Source organism: Leopardus geoffroyi, chromosome A1 (genome assembly GCF_018350155.1).
Source record: "Leopardus geoffroyi isolate Oge1 chromosome A1, O.geoffroyi_Oge1_pat1.0, whole genome shotgun sequence".
Classification (NCBI taxonomy): domain Eukaryota; kingdom Metazoa; phylum Chordata; class Mammalia; order Carnivora; family Felidae; genus Leopardus; species Leopardus geoffroyi.
In genome coordinates this window covers 129,953,726-129,969,929 of record NC_059326.1, presented here as the reverse complement: position 1 = coordinate 129,969,929, position 16,204 = coordinate 129,953,726, and the positions used below count along the sequence as shown (strand labels likewise).

The window sequence follows — 16,204 nt, the reverse complement described above, 5'->3', positions numbered from 1 at the left end:
ACTCAAGTATTTCATAATAAAATCTCATGAAATCTTTAAATTACTTTAAAATACCTTAGGATAAAAGTGATAAAACAAAAATGACACAATGCAAACTGCTAAATCTTAGTGATGGGTATATGGCAATTTATATTAAGTATTTCATAACAAGAAATTTTAAAAACACCTGTATGTTCTTAATGACAAAAAAGGTAGTTATTTTGGTAGTCATCATTTTTTTCTTTAATATAAGGCTTAAATATAAATTTGCTTCCATTTACTCATGATATATATATATCTATATATATAGATATATATATATATATCTATATATATAGATATATATATAGATATATGTATATATATATATAAAATTACCAAAATGTCTCACGACAGAAACTCTGGTGGGTACAAGATCTATCTACCTCAAAAACAATTTCCAATCAAACTGCCAATGTCTCAACTGATATCTATTCACTGTCACTGAAGGACATTCCTAAAGACCAGTAACACATGTTACCTACATATCTTTTAGCAAACTCATTTTCCTTTTGTTCTCAAACACGCCACCGGTATAACTGAGGCCCACAAGGGTCGCTGTGACCCATCTTACAGATCCCTAAAGTCCTCTAATCCTAACACAGCCACAAACCTGTCTTCTGCCACTGGTGCCTACATGATGCTCTCATGTATCCAAAGTATCACAATTCGTTAGGAGTGAAGAAAAGGTGAAACTACCCTCCCTCCCCATTTGGGACCTTATCTTTGTTCACAGCTGTGTCTCAGGCATCCAATACAATGGATTTGTCAGATGGAAAGAGCAAAGAACACTACTTCAAGAGCAACTTATAGAGACTTCAGCAATAAATTTTTTGAGTTTTTATTCTCCTTTTTACGAGCCCCTTTTCCTAGGAGTCAGGTAAGAGATTGTGTACTACAGAAAGGATAAGCACCATGCTATACTAAAATTCTCCCTGGAGCGCCTGGGTGGCTCAGTCTGTTAAGCAGCTGACTCCACTTCGGCTCAGGTCACAATCTGATCTTGCATGAGTTTAAGTCCAGCATTGGGCTCTGCACTGTCAGGGCAAAGCCTACTTGGGATTCCCTCTCTCTGTCTCTCTCTGCCCCTCTCCTGCTCATTTTCTCCCTCTCTCCCCCTCACTCCTCAAAATGTATAAAATAAAATCCTCCTGTTCAGTGTTCAGCACACAGTTTTTTGTTTTTTGTTTTTTTGTTTTGTTTTTGATCAAGCTAGTCCTGTTGAGTCTCTCCTCCCTTAAAAGTTCCCACCAAAAGGAGCACCTGGGTGCTCAGTCCTTTAAGCATCCGACTCTTGATTTCTGTTCAAGTCATTTCACAGTTCATGACCTTGAGTCTCAAGCTGGGCTCCGTGCTGACAGCACAGAGCCTGCTTGGGATTCTCTCTCCCTCTCTCTTCCTGATCCTCCCCTGCTTGCATTCTCTCTCAAAAATGAATAAACTTAAAAAAAAAAAAAAAGTTCCCACCAATAGGTTCTTTCCTTCCCATTACTGTAACAATAGACAGAGACATAACATTCTCAAATCCTCACACAAGTTCATAGCAGCAGAAATTACCCTTTATAAAAGTTGGAGCCATTCTTTAAATAATATGTTTTTAAAAGCCAATATAAAATTTGGCAGAGCAAGAGACAAGATCTAGAATTAACATGGCATTTGGTGGGACAATTAAAATTACCCAAACAAAACTAAAAACAAGCTATTTCACCTATCCGAGGACTTAAAAACACACATTTATATTTTAAGTAAATTTTACTACAGTATAATATCCTAAAGGCTATACCATATTAAGTGGCACCCAGGTAGTCTCACATTGGACATTCATACTTTCCACTGTTTGGAAATTTCCCCCAGGGATCACATCATGAAGTTAGAGGTTTCTAAGGAGTAAGTGTGAAAGACTGTGACACTTGGCTGAGCATTCTTATACTAATCAATCCATCTCAAAGTAGTCACGTGGTTCCATTTTCTTAACTTATTTAGAAAACAAAGTAACTCATCAAGAAGACTGTTCTTTTTTATTTTCCTTCCAGAACAATCTTTTATTCCTTTCTCTTGCTTCAGCTTGTTTTTCACACTTTTTACGAGCATACTTACTCATTTTCTTTTACTCTCACATTCATGGGATCAGTCAATTGTATACACATAGCATAAGCACATACACAGTCATGTGATCTTATCCTGACGCAACATAGACCACAATTCTGAGGAAGCACCTTTTTTAAATTTTTTTTTCAAGAACAGAATTTAGTGGTTCATTGCTTACATATATCATCCAAGTGCTCATCCCAACAAGTGAGGGAAGACTATTCTGAAGTACAACTGACCTATGAACAACATGACGGTTAGAGCCAACTCCTACCGCCACACTCAGTCAAAATTTTATGAGTAACTTTTGACTCCCCCCAAACCTAACTACTAACAGCCTATTGTTGGCCAGAAGCCTTATCAGCAACATGAACAGTTGAGTAACATGTGTATTTTGTACTTTATATGTATTATATACTACTCTTACAATATTAATTTAGAACTGAAAGGGTTTTAAAGAATCACCAAGTTTAAGTATCTTGCTCAAAATCGCAAAGCTGTTCAGTACAAAAAAGCATTCTACACTGGAAAACATTTCTTCTCACACCTGTTAACCTGTCCACTTGTTTTCTAACAACAAGTACAATATATTGCTGCTTTCAAAAAATCTTTTCCTCTTTTTAAGTTTGGATTGCTTCCTTTACCACAGCATATAATTTTACAAGTTACACATGTCTACAAAATATTTGGTTAAAACATTTATAATTGCATTAGAATAACTATTTGTACCTCAAGTTCCCTTGTTTTCATAACTCCAGATTTTGATTTTTTTTTTTTCCAACCTTTATTTATTTTTTTGGGGACAGAGAGAGACAGAGCATGAACGGGGGAGGGGCAGAGAGAGAGGGAGACACAGAATCGGAAACAGGCTCCAGGCTCTGAGCCATCAGCCCAGAGCCTGACACGGGGCTCGAACTCACGGACCGCGAGATCATGACCTGGCTGAAGTCGGACGCTTAACCGACTGCGCCACCCAGGCGCCCCCAGATTTTGATTTTAACAGTACTTTATATCAACTTTTTTATATTCAAGTTTCTGTGAAAAGCATACTGTTTATAAAAAACAAACTCTTGTGTGTGTCAAATCAAGCTCAATTTTGTTACTGCAAAACAATTTTCTCTCAACTGCTGATTTTCTAATATGTCACCCCTGAAAAGAGCATAAATTATTTTAATGTGAAAGAAAAATAGAATATAGAAATTGTTGGCACACAAAGAGTAGCAGGCTGCACTTTTAAGTGCACACTGCAATACTGTGCTATAGCAACTAGCTCAGCTATGAGCTTACATTTTATTTATTTCTGTAGGAAACTAATATAGTACATGAAGACCATCTTAGCATTATAGTAAAAGTATTATTAAAGAAAACTTTCCTACCTTTTAGATTACCTAAATAACAGGGGCTACACATTATTAACTAGCAAAGTTCCTTTTTTTTCTTAAATGTTTTTTAATGTTTAATTATTTTTAAGAGAAAGAAAGAGCATGAATGCGGGAGGGGCAGAGAGAGGGAGACACAGAATCTGAAGCAGGCTCCAGGTTCTGAGCTGTCAGCACAGACCCCCCCCAACCCGCCGCACATGGGGCCCAAACTCACTCATGCTCCATGTTTCCAGGTTTGGCTACTTCAATCTAAATTGAAGGCGTTAAGCTGAATTTTTTTCCAGGTATCTTAGGTTTTTGCATATTTTCCCAAAACTCCTGCTCTTTTAAGTTTTGCACTATGCCACTTTGAAACCTAGAAGGTATGTAGAACAAGTCTCCTCTTCTATATATTCATTTAACATTTATTGAGCACCACCCACTCATATGCATTCTTCTGAACTTGACAGTAAGACTGTAACAATAAAGGCTTACATTCCTCTCTCATGAAACTCATAGTGTAGGGGATCTAAGAAAGATAAGTCAACAAGTGAAAGTCAGCACTATGGAACTGATACTATGCTGAAAGTACACACAAGATGCTAGGTAGACCTATACTTTACTGCATATACAGAAGAAACAGCCTCATACTACAAGTAAATGAGCCAAGAAAGTTGAAAGGGTGAGAAAGCTAAGTCAAACAGGCTATTCAGAATACAGCCTCTGATTAGGCACAATTTGTAAAATAAATGAGCATGACTTTAGGGGAAAAAAAATACAATTTGTAGAGACTGCTTAAGCTGAATATAAATTATACCTAAAACTAAAACAACACGTTATGAGAGTACAACTCAGGAAAGTTGAACTATGAATTGAGACTTTACAGAAGGGTACTCTTTGACAAAATAACTGTAACAATCTTTAGACACTTGATTTCGGAAAACAGCAAATATGAAAGTTAAGTGGAAAGCTGTAAGATGAGGATAAAGGTGAGAAAAATCAGCAAGAAATTCACAGAAAAACCTAAGAGGATAAACAGTCCAGTTTTTAAATCCTAGTTGGCTTTTGGGGCACCTGGGGGGCTCAGTTGGTTAAGTGTTCAACTCCTGATTTCAGCCCAGGTCACGATCTCATGGTTCATGAGATCTAGCGCTGCCTTGGGTTCTGCACAGACAGCACAGAGCCTGCTTGGGATTCTCTTTCTCTCTCTCTCTGTCTGCCCATCCCCAAATAGTGTGTGTGTGTGTATGTGTGTGTGTGTGTGTCTGTGTGTGTCTGTGTGCGCGCGCACGCTCTCTCTCTCAAAATAAATGAAAATAAACTTTTTTAAAAAAATCCTAGTTGGCTACCAAGCAAAAGCAACAATGATCTAAAAAGCAATCTTCAACAAACACAATTTCTCTTATATTCAACATCCTTGAATAAATCTAAGATTGGCTATTTAAAACCACTAGGTTAAAAGTAAAGAGAACCAGGGCACCTGGGTGGCTCAGTCTCTTAAGCATGTGACTTCAGCTCAGGTCATGATCTCTCAGTTTGGGAGTTCAAGCACCACATCAGGCTCTGTGCTGACAGGTTAGAGACAGGAGCCTGCTTCAGAATCTTTGCCTCTCTCTCTGCCCCCCGACTATCAAAAATAAACAAACACTAAAAAAAAAAAATTTTTTTTTAAAGAAAGTATAGGGAACCTAATGGAATTCTGGCCTAAACTTTGATGTATGTAAGACTCACCTGGGGAGCCTGTTAAAAATGCAGATTCCCAAATTATATGGTCAAAGTGAGGCTTACAAAAGGCAAAAATACTATGAGAGTTACCAGTGTTACAAGGTGCAGTCCAAAACAGGTTGAACAGCATGAAAATCACTACTTTAGTAAGGTGAAAACAGTCAAATACAAAAATGTCAAAGTAAGTGAATGAAAAAAGCAAAGTCTTTTCAACAAATGGTGTTAAAACAACCAATAAAGGGCTCTCACCCACCAGTTATGTCAAACTCCCTCCCTACATCTGACCTACATCCATCAATTACCCAAGCAAGTCAAAATTTTAACTTTCTGAATTTCAGCTCTATCCCTCATAAATGCTCCCTTTTACCGCAGCTTCTTTTTCCCATGTGAACTTCAATACCCTCAAAACAGTCTCTGCCTTCAGACTGTTCTCTACCAACCAATACCCCGCTTCTGGCAACCTAGCCATCTTATGGGTCGCATCACTATCCAGTTTAAAATCTTTTAGATGTTATCTATTATTCTAAACTTTCTAAGGTCAAATGGAAAGAATTCATAATCTTTTGATACAATAGAGGAGTAAAATTACAAACATTTCTACACAAGTAGCAGTTTTCATAAACAAAATTAACTATGTTAAATCACTTACATCATAAAACAATTTCCTATCAGCAGCCAGACGTTTGGAAGCCAGAGTCTTGGTAACATGATAGAAGGTAAGTAATGCTCTGTGCTGTCGAAGATCATCTTGGACTTTCACAGATTCTATAAGAGTGGGAATGAGTTCAGGCCACTGTCTAGGACAGTCCAATCTAGCAACTTTTGCAATCAGCACTGCAATCTGAGTTGCAATCTAAAGGGAAACAAAGTAGTCATCAGAAACACACATATATAATCAAAGCAACAGATAGGGAATGCATTCACAGTTGAAAATTACCTTCTGGTCAGTTATACATTTGACAAAAGCGAATACAATTTCACCGAAAACTTCTTACTTAAGACAGTGGTTCACCAAGTATGGTCTATGAATCCCTTGAAGAGGGGAAGGGGGCTAAGACCCTTTCAGGGATCTGCAAGGTCTCTCTTTAATTTATCACTGTGATGCTAGATGTTCTTCATGTAACTTTTCCTAAAATAATACTTGGCAACACAGTATAGGAAGCAGCAGATATGAAAATCTAGATGTTTTCTTTTAAATATCCAGACACTATGGAGATAAACAATAATGCAAAACAATGCCACTCTTCTCCTTAAATATGTATGTGTTGGGGAAAACAACTATGGTTCATTTTTTTTAAATTCTATTTATGTTAACAAGTAATGGTTTTATTAATATTAAAAAATTTGTTTCAATTGATAACACAGTAAATATCAAGATATAATGTGCCATTTTATTTTAGCAGAATAAAGAAGTTATAAGATCACAAAGTTTGAGAATCACTGACCTAAGAGTAGAAATGAACATCAAATATTATGTTTGTAAATAATGACATTTGTACAGATCAGTGTTTCCCAAATGCTGGCTGACAGAACATATTAAGCAATGGTTTATCACAAACCCCTCCCAACCATCTCCTGCCCCAGTGAGAAATACTTCTTTAATCCCAATCTTCCCTCACCTCCTTCAAGGGACTACAAAGCAGAGAACTAAGATCACTGTAGAACAGATTGAGATAAAACTGGATTAGATACATCACAAAATCCAGTGAGACTAAATATTCAAATTAAAATGATTAAGTGTAATAAATAGTAACTTGTAAAAATTTAAGAATTTTTGAATCCATATGCAAAACATTCTTACACGCAAAATCTCACTGTAAAGGAAAGAGAAATGGAACTGAATAATCTATTACAGTATATAGGGAGAAGTGAAAATGTCATGGGTGTCGGGAATAGACAAGATATACTGTAGTTTAAAAAAAGGAGGGGAATGGGGTGCCTGGGTGGTCTGAGCATCCATCCAATTTCCCCTCAGGTCATGATCTTATGGGTTCAGGTTTGTGAGTTTAGACCCTGCACTGAGCTTGCTGCTGAGAGCACAGAGCCCGCTTCAGATCCTCTGTCCCTTGCTCTCTCTGCCCCTACCCTGCTCGCTCGCTCTCTCAAAAATGAATAAACATTCAAATAAAATTTTAAAAAGGAGGTAGAGAATAACAAATCATTAAAATTAATTTCTATGCAATAAGACTAGAAATATATAGAAACTTGCTTTCAATGCTGTATTTCTTAAAATGACTTCTGAATTTTAAAACAGCCAAATATAACAAAAATTCTTGACAGCTAGAAATTAACCTCAAAATTTAAAACCCACAAATATTACGAATAGACATGATAAAATTGCATTTTTCCTGCCAAAAAACAAAATTAGTTTGGAAACGAAGTAGAAAGTAGGGGAACAGAAAGCATACTTAGCATTCATTTTCTCACTAACCTGGTTTACTGGTTCGTTGAAGTTGGTGATTAGCCCTGCACGCAACGTAGATTTCTCCTCCTCTGAGAGAGCACTGTAAAAAGATTAATTCATTATGCAAGAGGATGCTACCTAACAATAAACATAGGTAAGCACTACTTTGAATTTTAACAATAAAAAGCCTTTCAAAAAAGAGGCCACTCATTAGTTTTGGTAAATAAATAGAATTATTGCCATTACTTGTATATTGACACATCAAGTAATTCCTAAGTGTAAAGCTCCTTCACAAGTGAATATAAAGTACAAAATAGTAAGCAACAGGAAATAAGACAAATCCAGAATGACAAATGTGGTACTGTGACATCTGCTTTATTAATATAAAAATAGTTGCCTAAAAAAATTAATGGTTTCTAAAAAAAAAAAAAAAAAAGTGTGTATGAATAAATATTAGCCTTCCACTGACATCTTTTATAAAATCTGAGTGAGGTTATTCTATAGGGGAAGGGATCAGGAATCAGAGGATATTTGCAATTAAAGACTTATTAGAAATCAGCTAGTTTAGGGGGCCTTGAGGGCCCCTGCTGTATCAGCGCAGAGCCTGATTAAGAGCCTCTGTCCACCTCTCTCTGCCCCTCCCACGCCTGCACATGTTCTCTCTCTCAAAAATAAACATTAAAAAAAAAATCAACTAATTTATAATTTTTCATTTTACATCTCCAGGAAGGATAAAAACAATACTAACAATTCTGCCTGCAAATGAGTTAGTAAACTACAAGAGCAAAAGACCAGGATGGAGAATATTCACTATTAGAGTATACACATTTTGATTTTTGAAATATATGAATGTATTGTTTTTTTAAAAATTACATTTTAAAGCCCCCATATTAAGGTTTTCCATTATGGCTATGATAGAGTAGATGGTATCAGATGAACCATCCCAGTAAGATCAGCTATAAAAGTGATATACAACTTTTTGTTTTTTAAGTGTTAAGGCATCTCTCTGTTGAGTAGAACTGTGTCCCTCCAAAAAGATATGTTCAAGCCTTAACCCCAAGTATCTCTGAATGTGACCTTATTTTAAAACTGGACACTTGCTGATGTAATCAAGTCAGAATGAGGTCATAACAAATTAGGGTGGGCCCTGATCCAATGACTGGTGGTGCCCTTTACAAGGAAAGGAAAACGTGGACAGACACGGAAGAAACACGTGAAAAGGCGGCCATGTGATGATGGAGGCAGAGACTGGGATTACAACTGCAAGCCAAAAACCCCTAACAATTGCAGACCACAAACAGAGACTAAAAAGAGACAAGGAAAGATTTTTCCCTAGGACCTTCAGAATAAGCAAAGCCTTGACAAGCATCTTCACCTTAGATTTCTAGCCTCCTGAACTGCAGGACAACACAATTCTGTTGTTGTAAGCTACCCAGTTTCTGGTAGGTAGTTATGGCAGACTGAAGAAAGTAATGCAGCATCTAAAACAATGTAGGCAGCCATGACTTGAAAGATGAAGGTCTAGAAAAAAGGGAGAGGAACTGTGATGAACCAGAACACTTCCCCTGGAGCTATCGCCCATAAAAAATCAAAGCAGGAACTACATGACTAATGAGCTAAGAGATTTCGCTAGGTCTCAAGCGCTGAAAAGGCAAAAACTGACGCTCAGGGCGAACCAGTAAGGCAATACTTTGGTAAACACCCAAAGATTGCAGCTGAAACCCAAAGAAGGCTAAAAATTAGGATTAAGAGTAAACCAGAAAGATGGGGTTCCTGGGAGGCTCAGGTGGTTAAGGGTTTAACTTCGGCTCAGGTCATGATCTCGTGGTTCATTGATTTGAGCCCCGCATGGGGCTCTGTGTTGACAGCTCAGAGCCTGGAGCCTTCTTCAGATTCTGTGTCTCCCTCTCTCTCTCTCTGACCCTCCCCTGCTGGCTCTCAAAATAAATAAAAACATATAAAAAAAAAATAAAAAAAAAAAAAAAGTAAACCAGAAAGAGACCACCCTCAACTAAGTCAAGGTTGAAGTCATATTCTATTTGCCTGCCTGGAAAAAATTAAAATTTTCTCTAAAGAAAAATAACAAAATTCCAAGCCTCTCCAATTTTCCCTCAACAATGCTTAGCGTTCAGTCAAAAACTGACTATGTATACCACAAACCAGGTAAAAGTTATTAAAATCAAAACACAAATAAAAATAGGAGACACAAGGGTGCCTGGGTGGCTCAGTAGGTTAAGCATCCGACTTCGGCTCAGGTCATGAGCTCACGATCCATGAGTTTGAGCCCCGCGTCGGACTCTGTGCTGACAGCTCAGAGTCTGGAGCCTGCTTCCGATTCTGTGTCTCCCTCTCTCTATGCCCCTCCCATACTTGTGCTCTGTCTCTGTCTCTCTCAAAAAATAAACAAAATGTAAAAAAAAAAAAAACATTTTTTTTTTAAATAGGAGATACACAGGGCACATGGGTGGCTCAGTTAAGCATGCAACTCTTGATCTCAGCTCAGGTCTTGACCTCAGGGTACTGAGTTCAAGTCCCACAGTGGGTGCCATGCCAAAACAAAAACAAAAAAAAACAAGAAAAGAAAGAAAAAAGAAAAAACAAACAAAAACACCACACACAGGAAATACAGACATTGTAATTATCAAAATCACACCTTAAAAAAATTACGAATTTGTTGATCAAAATAGATGAAAACTGTACTATTTCACCACAGAGCTGGAATTCATTTAAAAACAAAAAACAGGGGCGCCTGGGTGGCGCAGTCGGTTAAGCGTCCGACTTCAGCCAGGTCACGATCTCGCGGTCCGTGAGTTCGAGCCCCGCGTCGGGCTCTGGGCTGATGGCTCAGAGCCTGGAGCCTGTTTCCGATTCTGTGTCTCCCTCTCTCTCTGCCCCTCCCCCGTTCATGCTCTGTCTCTCTCTGTCTCAAAAATAAATAAACGTTGAAAAAAAAAAAAATTTAAAACAAAAAACAAAAATAGGGATGCCTGGGGGGCTTAGTAGGTTAAGTGTCTAACTCGGTTTCAGCTTAGGTCATGATCTCAGTCTGTGGGTTTGAGGCCCAGAGCCTGCTTGGGATTTTCTCTCTCTCTCCCTCTGTCTCTGCCCCTCCCCTGCCCATGCTCTCTCTCTCTCTCAAAATAAATAAACTTCAAAAACAATGCTTTAAAAAATACCAAAGGAAAATCCTAGAATTGACTTTTTAAAAAATAGCAAAATAAAGGTAACAAACTTAAAGAGAAGTCAGCAGAAAATATCCAGATTAAAATATAATGAGGAAAAATGGACTTCTAGAGGCACCTAACTGGCTCTGTCTATAGAGCATGCAACTCTTCATCTCTGGGCCATAAGTTCAATCCCTACCATTGGTGCAGAGCTTACTTTAAAAAAAAAAAAGAAGAAGAGAAGAAAAAAAACTAGATTTCTAGTTTCAAGGTGTTCACTGACAGATGTGCACCAAAAAACTGCTAAAGGCAACTCTTTGGCTGAAAACAAATGGATCCAGATGGAAGCCCAATACCACCGAAAGGAAGAACACTAGAAAGATAAATGTAAAGCACTACTGCTGCTGGCTTTTCAGGGAAAGATGGCGGAGTAGGAGAATCTTAAATCATCTTCCCACACATACAATGAGATAACACCCACATTTGTGTAAATAATCCAGAAAACGGCCCCAAGAATGACAGAACAGAGTCTTCACAGCTAAATGTAGACAAGAGGCAATATTGAAGAGGGCAGGCTGGGCAGAGGCGGGGTCAAGAGCAAAAGAGACCTGCAGGACTGTCCTAAGGAGGGAAGGATGAGATAGGCACAGAGAGGGAAGAGGAGCAAACCCCCACACCAGGTACCCCAGGCATGAAGGACACACACAGGTACACAAAGGGAGGACCAATCCCTGTAACATGTGGCTTAAAAACCAACGAAGCCGCATAATCAGTGAGGCTTACCCCTGGAACATTAAAAATCATTGGGCAAGCTCTGGGAAAGCTGGGAAGGTAGGAGTCCCTGCCCTTGAAGAGACAGCACAACAAACAGCAAGCAAAGAGGCAGCAGTCTGAAAAACATGGGAAAGAGATTTGTTTACTACCCTCAAAGCCTGTGCTAGAGAGGCAGGGAGCTTTGGGAGACTTCTCCAAAAACAAAGGAGCTATCACGCACCATTTCCCTCCCCTAACCACAGCCTAGAAATGCAGACAAATGATGGAACCAGTCAGCACCAACGCTCTTCACCTAGCCTGCTAACAGTGTGCCCCAGTCCAGTATTCTCCCGAGGATCTGCCCCGTACAATACCTCGTTGGCTAGAGCCATACAAAGCAGTGCCACAAGCCGGGTAGTGTGCACACAGCCCCAAAACGGGCCAGAATACTCCAAAGGGACTCCCACCATTGAAAGAGAGAGGATACAGAAACATCTATCATGCAAACGGATGTCAAAAGAAAGCCAAAGTAGCCAAGGTTATATCAGACATAACAAACTTTAAAACAAAAAGATGAACCAAGAGAAAAGCAGGCCACCATACAATAATAATGGGAAAGGGGCACCTGGGTGGCTCAGGTCATGATGTCATGGTTCATGGGCTCAAGCCCCACATCAGGCTCTGTGCTCACAGCTCAGAGCCTGGAGTCTGCCTTCAGATTCTGTGTCTCCCTCTCTCTCTGCCCCTCTGTCATTTGCACTCTGTCTCTCTGTCTCTCTCTCTCTCTCAAAAATAAACATTAAAAAGTTTTTAAAAAAATGGGAAAAATCATACAAGAAGATATAATAATAGTAAATATTTACACACACAGAGTACAGGTACCCAAATACATAACATAAAACAGTTAATAACAAACATAAAAGAACTAATCCATAATAACACAATAATAATAAAGGACTTTAATATCTCATTTACATCAATGGACAGATCATCTAAACAGGACATCAGCAAGGGAAAAATGGCTTTGAATGACACATTGGAAGAGAGGAATTTAACAGATATAGTCAGAACATTCCATCCTTAAACAGGAGAATACACATTCTTTACAAGTGCAAACAGAAAATTCTGTAGAATAGATTACGCATTAGCCCTCAAAAAAAAACCTCAACAAATTAAGACTATAATCATTCCACACATATGACCACAATGATATGAAACTACAAGTCATTCACAAGAAAAAATCTGGCAAGATCACAAATACATGGAGGTTAAATAACAAGCTACTAAACAATGAATGGGGCAACCAGGAAATAAAAAAATAAAAAAAATACAAGATAACAAATGAAAACACAACGGTCCAAAATCTCTGGGATGCAGCAAAAGTGGTTCTAAGAGGGAAGTTAAGAGCAAAACAGCTCAATCACAAGAGCAGGGTGCATGCAACACACACAGGAGTTATCACTGAGGCACCATGTTGTGGTGAATGGGAAACTGCACTACAGGATCCCTTCTTCATTAAGCCACGACTTTCAAAATCAGGAGGGGTGGCTGACTTTTCCTAACACACAGGAACAGATACAGAGAGTCTGACAAAATGAGGACACAGAGGAATGTGTCCCAAATGAAAGAACAGGACAAAATCATAGCAAGAGAGCTAAATGAAATGGAGGTAAGTAATATGCCCGATAGGACAATTTAAAGTAATGATCATAGCTACTCACTGGACTTGACAAGAGAGAACAGCTTCAGTGGTCTTAACAAAGAGACAGAAAACAAAAAAGAAACAATCAGAGATGAACAACTCAATAGCTTAAAATAAAGATTCACTGGATGCAGTAAATAGATTAGAGGAAGCAGAAGAATGGAGGACAGAGTAGTGAAAAGTAAGTAATCAAGGTGAACAAGAGAAAAAAAAATACGAAATGAAAATGGAGTAAGGGAATTTAGCAACACCATCAAGCATAATAACATTCACATTACAGGGATCCCAGAAGGAGAACAGAGAGAAAAGAAAGCAGAAAATGTACATGAAGAAATAATAGCTGAAACTTCCCAAATCTAGAGAAACACACCCAAACCCAAGAGGCAAAGAAAGCTCCCAAAAAAACAACCCAAAGTGGTCCACACCAAGACAAGTAGTAATTAAAATGACAAAAAATAGTGATGAAAGATTTGCAAAATCAGCAAGAAAAAACAGTTACATACAAGGGAAACCCCACAAGGCTATAATCGGGATTTTTCAACAAACTCTGTAGGCCAGCACAAAGTGGCATGATATATTCAAAATGCTGAAAGAAAAGGGGGGAAAAAAAACTACAACCAAGAATACTGTATCCAATAAGGCTGTCACACAGATCAGGAGAGAGAAAGTGTTTCACTGACAAACCAAAGTTACAGGAACTCATGACCACTACACCAGCCCTACAAGAAATGTTAAAGGGGATTCTTGTAGTTTAAAAAAAAAAAAAAAAGACCATAAGTAGGAGTAAGAAAAGTAGGAAGCACAATAAAAGGGTGTAAAGTATGACACCATATACAAAGAATGTGGAAGAGAGAGTAGTAAAGAAAGGGTTCAAACTTAAGCAACCATCAACTTAATATACACTGCTATCTGCAGATGTCATATGTAAATCTAATGGCAACCACAAGTCAAAAAATTGGAAGAGACATGCAAAAAATAAAGAGAAAGAAAACAAGTACATCACTAAAGAAAGCCATCAAACTGTGAGAGAAAGGAGCTAGAGAAAAAAGGACTAGAGAAGAACTACAAAAGCGACCACAAAACAGGTAACAAAATGGCAGTAAGTATAGACCTATCAATAAATACTCTGAATGCAAATGGAAAAAATACTCCAATCAAAAGACATGGCGTGACAGAATGGATAAAAAAGCAAGATCCATCTATACACTGCCTATCAGAGACTAATTTCAGACCTGAAGACAAATGTAAATGGAAAGTAAAGGGATGGAAAAGCAGGTATCATGCAAATGAGTGCCAAAGAAAATGGGGTAGCAATGCTTACATCACACAAAATAGACTCTAAGACAAACACTGTAACAAGAGACAAAGAAGGATACTAGGTAACCTTAAAGGGAACAATCCAACAAGATAGTGAACATGGAACACATCTCCAGAACTTATCACCTATTAGGCCCCAAAACAAGCCTCAACAAATTCAAAAGGACTCAATTCATACCATGCAACTTTTCTGACTACAATGTTATGAAACAAGAAATCAATCACATGAAAAAAAATCGAGAAAGAACACAAATACAGGGGGTTAAACAACATACACTAAACCATGAATGGGTCAACCAAAAAAATCAAAGATGAAATTTAAAAAATACAGAGACATATGAAAATGAAAACCCCTTGGCCCAAAATCTTTGAGATACAGCAACAGCTGTTCTAAGAGTGAAGTTTATAGCCACACAGGCCTACCTCAAGACACAAGAAAATCTCAAATAAACAACCTACCTTTATACCTAAAGGGGCTAGAGAAAGAACATAACAAAATCCAAAACCAGTAGGAGGAAGGAAAAAATAAACACTTGGGCAGAAATCAATCAAACAGAAACTAAAAAAAAACAATAGAACAGATCAATGAAACCAGGAACTGGTTTTTTCAAAAGATCAACAAAACTGACAAACCTTTAGCTAGACCAAAAAAGAAAAAAAAAAAAAAAAAAAAAAGAGAGAGAGAGAGAGAGAGAGAGGACTCAAAATCATAAATGAAAGAGGAGAAACAACAACCAACACCACAGAAATATAAAGTATTATAAGAGAATATTATGAAAAATTACATGACAACAAAACGGACAACCTATGAGAAATGGATAAATTCCTAAAAATAAAGAACCTCCCAAAAGTGAATCAGGAATACAAAATTTTTTGAAGACCAATTACCAGGAATAAAATTGAATCAGTAGTCAAAAACCTCCCAACAAGCAAAAGTCCAGGACCAGATGGCTTTATAGGCAAATTCTAGCAAAAATTTAAAGGTAAACATCAACTTTAACATATTAAAGTTAATACCTATTCTTATCAAACTATTTCAAAAAAGAGAGGAGGGAAAGTTTCCAAATTCAGCCTATGGGGCCGGGAGTACAGATAACAAAATCAGATAAAGATAATACAAAAAACTACAACAGGCCAATACCTCTGATGCTTACAAGAGGACTGTTTTATTTTAACGTTTATTTATTATAGAGAGACAGCATGAGCAGGGGAGGAGCCGAGAGACGGGGAGACACAGAATCTGAAACAGGCTCCAGGTTCCGAGCTGTCAGCACAGGGCCCGATGCGGGGCTGTAACTCACGGACCGTGAGATCATGACCTGAGCCCAAGTCGGATGCTCAACCGACTGAGCCACCCAGGTGCCCCACAAAAGGACTATTTTTAAAAACAACAACAAAAATTGGGGCACCTGGGTGGCTCAGTTGGTTGAGCATCCGACTTCGGCACAGGTCACGATCTCACAGGTCATGAGTTCAAGCTCCACACAGGGCTCAGTGCCGACAGCTCAGAACCTGGAGCCTGCTTCAGATTCTGTGTCTCCCTCTCTCTCCGACCCTCTCCCACTCCCACTCTGTCTCTCCCTCAAAAAATATAAATAAGCATTAAAAAAAAGGCTTTAGGGGCGCCTGGGTGGCTCAGTCGGTTAAGCGTCCGACTTCAGCTCAGGTCATG

The 16,204-nt window shown here is 38.3% G+C and overlaps 1 protein-coding gene across 5 annotated transcripts in view; it reads right to left on the bottom strand.

The window, feature by feature from the left end:
- IPO11 (importin 11) overlaps positions 1-16,204 on the bottom strand; it is a 197,946-nt gene that overhangs the window by 148,706 nt on the left and 33,036 nt on the right. For all 5 annotated transcript variants that reach the window (XM_045494369.1, XM_045494363.1, XM_045494376.1 and 2 more), the window contains 2 exons: positions 7,624-7,696; positions 5,842-6,045 (listed from right to left, as the gene is read on the bottom strand). In XM_045494369.1, the coding sequence (XP_045350325.1) occupies positions 5,842-6,045; positions 7,624-7,696 (277 nt within the window). The remainder of the gene's footprint in view (positions 1-5,841; positions 6,046-7,623; positions 7,697-16,204) is intronic.